Source organism: Etheostoma spectabile, chromosome 12 (assembly GCF_008692095.1).
Source record: "Etheostoma spectabile isolate EspeVRDwgs_2016 chromosome 12, UIUC_Espe_1.0, whole genome shotgun sequence".
NCBI classification, from domain to species: Eukaryota; Metazoa; Chordata; class Actinopteri; order Perciformes; family Percidae; genus Etheostoma; species Etheostoma spectabile.
The window spans coordinates 3,762,965-3,767,750 of record NC_045744.1 but is presented as its reverse complement, the minus strand read 5'-3'; the positions used below and the strand labels follow the sequence as shown (position 1 = coordinate 3,767,750).

At 41.5% G+C, this 4,786-nt stretch overlaps 1 protein-coding gene across 3 annotated transcripts in view; it reads right to left on the bottom strand.

The window, feature by feature from the left end:
- Positions 1–4,786, bottom strand: part of LOC116699510 (neurocan core protein) — a 49,912-nt gene that overhangs the window by 3,426 nt on the left and 41,700 nt on the right. For all 3 annotated transcript variants that reach the window (XM_032532142.1, XM_032532143.1, XM_032532144.1), the window contains 4 exons: positions 4,038–4,151; positions 1,331–1,382; positions 1,030–1,136; positions 542–624 (listed from right to left, as the gene is read on the bottom strand). In XM_032532142.1, coding sequence (XP_032388033.1) covers positions 542–624; positions 1,030–1,136; positions 1,331–1,382; positions 4,038–4,151 — 356 coding nt within the window. The remainder of the gene's footprint in view (positions 1–541; positions 625–1,029; positions 1,137–1,330; positions 1,383–4,037; positions 4,152–4,786) is intronic.

Here is a 4,786-nt window from a genome sequence, read left to right as displayed (position 1 = left end):
CAAGGAAAAATTGCTTTCTTCATATTGTTGATAATTTTGTAAATGCTACATTGGTGCTGGGATTGTTTGTTTATTTGTTGTTTGGGTTGTGTTTGTTTTGTTTGTCCATGGTAATTGAGTTTTGGAGGTGTGTTGGTTGTTGTGTGTTTGTTTTCGGGCCCCCTCCGAAAAGCTTTTAGTAGCTTATTTGGGGTTCCCATTTCATGCGTCCTGTATATGATTGTTGTGCCTCATGGAATTGTGTTTGAATGTACAGCGATGACGTGTGAAATAAAACGAAACGAAACGAATGAGTCCTTAATGAATAAGAGTTTTTTTTTTATTTGGGTCTGCACTCTTCTAACTGGTTTATAGAACTTCTGCCCATTTTAGGATTGAACATTTAAATAACAGATCTGTCTGTTGACAATGGAAGGCTGCTTTTTTGAGTGTAAAACCTTAAATCGATAATAAATTGAGTTCAATACAAACACATTTTAGGGCCTTAAAGCTGGAGTTTGAGATTCTCACATAGTGGCTCAGTTTAAAACTGATCACTGACCAGATCGTTGCTATCAGTCCACTGAAAGTCTTCCTCCACCGTGCGGTCATTCAGACCGATCCAGGCGTTGTCATGACCCAGACCTGTGAAAAACAACAGCATAACATGTTCTTTTGGTAAAAACTCTGCTATCCACACGCACTTGAACGCTCACTGATACATATCTCAAATCTATTTAAACCGGTTCTTCTCACTCTTGCATTGTCTATTTTCATTTGTGCATTATTTGATATGTGTGGCTTCCTTCCTCGTCTTGCTTTGTCTTCCATGCATCATCCAGTGAATTAACAAATCCGCAAGACTTAGTTAACACAACACCTTGTCTTTGCTATGCGATGCGTATGCTATACTTTGATATTATATCTCTTGCTTGTGAAGAGGCAAACATTTCAGTGCATTCAGAGAAAGTCAATGAATTTGTGTCTTGTGTGTTGGTTATTTGAAGTGGGTTATGTGTAGGTTTGTATATGACAGAAACACACACACACCATTGATAAACTCCTGCTCTGTAGCCGAGATGACGCTACTGAGGTGGGCACTGTGCTCTCTGCAGTCTTTCTCCGCGTCCTCCCAGGTGTGTCTGTGGGTGAAGTACCTGTGGGACAACGAAGTAAAAGTGGAAATGAAAATACGTATTTTATACATCCCGCGACAAGACAAGTTTAAACGGTGCTGCGGGAAGATAACTCCAAGGTATAAAAGACAAATGCAGACAGATAAGACACCTGTGGTTGTGAGTAAATTTATTTTACTTTAACAGCACAGACATGTTTTCATCATATTTTTTACCTGTAGCAGTGGCCGTGGAACTTCCTCCAACCGTGCTCGCAACCTTCTACGTCTGTGAAGATGAAGAGAACAGAGAAGGGGAGGTGAGAGACACTAAAATGTTTTTTTGAAGGGCACCTGAAAGCATCGTTACTGTAAGTGCGGGAACACAAAGTAAGATAAAATGGTCTGGTGAGTTGGGAGGATAGATGAAGCTTTTTTTTACCGAGCGTGTAACCCATTTGGCAAATAAAGACAAAAATATATGACTGTGGCATCTTGAGAGGCTAAATACATGAACTGTAATTATACAGGCTCGTTTTCAATTCACAGCACATGTGGCCCTCTCCCTGCACTATTAGTATTCATTAATAACACCACAGACCGTGGATTCATTTATAACTGCAAAGGTTAGATATTCATTTGTTCTCATTACTACTAGTGCATGGCACGCACACACACACACACACACACACACACACACGCGCGCACACGCAGTCGTGTCTGGCTATCTTTGTGGGGGCCAGTCATTGACATAATGCCTTCCCTCGCCCCTTACCCTAACCTTAACCATCAAACCTAAATGCCTAACCTTAACCCTACTCCGTAAAACCAAGTCTTATTCCTCAAAAACCCTTTAACGTTATGGGACCAGCATTTGTGCCCCACAAAGCTGTCAGGTCCCCATAAGTATACGTATTCACAGTTTTTGGTCCCCACAAATGTAGCTAAACATGGTCCACACACACACACACACACACACACGGTGGACGGATCTGGAGCTGCTTAAAACCAGTGAGGTGATGAATCAGCGCGTGGGTGCACGTTGGCATGAGTGTGTTGTATGGGGGGGGAGTGTGTCTGTGCCTGCCACACAGACACATGGCATGAGTGTGTGGTATGGGGGGGGGGGGGGGGCACAGACTCACAAGTGTCTCTGTGCCTCCTGCCACACAGACACACTTGTGAGTCTTATCTCATGAGACTACGTTGTCTTCTTATTTTTTGTATTACGGGCTGCCGGCCCCGTCTTGGTGGGTTGATTGCTGCCGTAAGCTTCTTTGATGACATCACACTAATCTGGATTTGCCTACTTTGATATCAGATTGACTGCATCTAATTATTTTACACCCAGCCAGTCCATTGCTAGTTGCCTGCATGGTTAATATTTAGCCACAAAGCCATCCGCCTGATTGTTTTCACTGGCTTGTTTCTCTACCTCCCCATCCTTGGTTATATATATATTTACTTAATTATTCGCTTTACTTTAGCTTAGCATAAAGACTGGACACCAGGGAGAAACAGCTGGCCTGGCTCTGTCCAAAAATCCCTTAACCAGCACTTTTAAAGCTGACTGATACAACTTTCGGAATGTTTTCTTTGGCTTTTTCTTGATTTGACACATTTTATTTGTCTTATTGATTCATATTCTAGACAAAGGGGATGGAGGGGAATGTGTGCATAAAGTATATCAGACTAATTTTAGACCCTTTAATGTTGTTTCCTATTCTTTCTGTAGATTCATTTTGAGGGGTCCATACACAACTCACCATTGTCAGATGTTAGTGCGTAACTTTTTGATATTAATGAACATTAACGTTAAATTCAAGCCATTGCAAAATGAGTTGATACAAAGCTAATTAGCTCCACTAAACTCTCCCTGTATTTCTCCGTATGTTCAGGAACTAGTGTTGTAATTACCTCTTCTGAAGAGTCCATCATATTCTTTTAATCCTCTGTGTCCTCCTTGGCTACTAGCAACTGTGTTGAGGAGGGGGTGTGTCATTCCTTAGAAGGACAACAGCACTATAGCTTTGACTTGTGATACTTTACTGGGCTCAGGTCATCTTGAAATGTATTTATTTCAATTGTCCTTCCTACTTGTAACAGTTTTTGGTTCAATGTGGATAAGATCTTCAGATCCACTCGCACATAAGCAATATCACTTTTCCTTTTTTTTCCCCGAATTCTCAAAGAAGATGGACGCTGATTATTCAAATATATCCAATTCCGATTGGAATAATCTTCCTGTGTCTCTGAGATCTATCACCACTGTTTCAGGAAATCTTTATTGTCTCATCTTAAAAAAAAATGTCTATGCTTTTAATTTGTGTGTACTTAACTTTTTGAATTACTTTTTTGTGTGCTGAAGACAACCTGCATCAATTGTTCATCACTTCTTTTGTAATGGAAATGATTTAATATCTGGGGTATTATTGTATCTATTTTTTTGTGTGTATAATAGCTGGGTGTGTGTGTGATATAGGGTGAGCAAGCTGTCCGTATCTGTGTATTTGGAATGTATGTTTGTTATGTAACGCTGTTTTGTGTGGATGTGTTTTATAACTATGTATTTCTGTTTACAGGAACCCCTCGAAAATTGAGATGCTACATGTCAATCCTTCCCATCCTTCCAATAAATTCAAGAACGTAGAAGATTGAATGAAAACAAATAGCAAATACTATTTGATGCTTGGGAAACTGTGTATATTTTTGTGTCTGCAGGAGTCAGTATCTGTCACCCTTCAGCCCTGGGACACACACAGATTCACTGTGTCTGATAGCTGCTGAGATTGTGATACCGTGTTGTGACATAACAGACGCTGCACACAGATCAACAAACCTTTCACTGCAAGTATCATGTGACCGGGAATCTTAACAAGTTCACCGCTGTGGTTGCACACACAGCGATGTCCTGGATTTGTCGATGCAGTGTTTACACGCTCACCTTTCTCACACGTGTCGCCTCCATAGCTGGGCAAGCAAAGGCAGAGGAACGAATCAATCTTGTCGATGCAGGTGCCCCCGTTTTCACATGGCTCGGACTGGCAGTCATCAACATCTGTGAGGAGGAGAAGGAAAACGTGTGTGGGTGTTTGCTGCCATTCAAATACAGACGCAAGACAAGCTGGTCAATAGTCCTGGGTTCAAAGTGTCCATGTTGATGAGTACAGTATCATACAACAGGGTGTGAGGAGAATACAGACCAGAATACTCCTTGTTACATTCCTCATTTGCCCTCACTGAGTAAGCACTTCAAGTGTTATTACATCCTTCTTTATGTATTTAGAGCGCAAGGTTGAATTGATGCATGCCTAATGTCTTCTTTTTTCTCTTGTCTTCATTTACAAAAAGGCTGCACGAGGGAGAAATAACACGTTGCATTGCTTTTTGCTTTAAAGCAGTTAAAGTGTAGACATACATTTAGACAGCGGCGAGGATGAACCTGACCAGAGGATCTGGGTTCAGGCCCCCATTTTGGCAGCCATCCACCCTGCCTAAGAACCCTTAAGCCGCAACAGATACCCCATCAGCTCCAGGGCTATACTACTGTGCTCCCTAACCTCTCAGTGGGGGAACATAAGGAACATTTCTCCACAGGGATCAATAAAATATCACTTTATCACTGTAAATCGAGGGCATGTAATCTTCTTTCACCACTGTGTGTTTGTGTGTGTGTGTGTGTGTGTGTGTGTG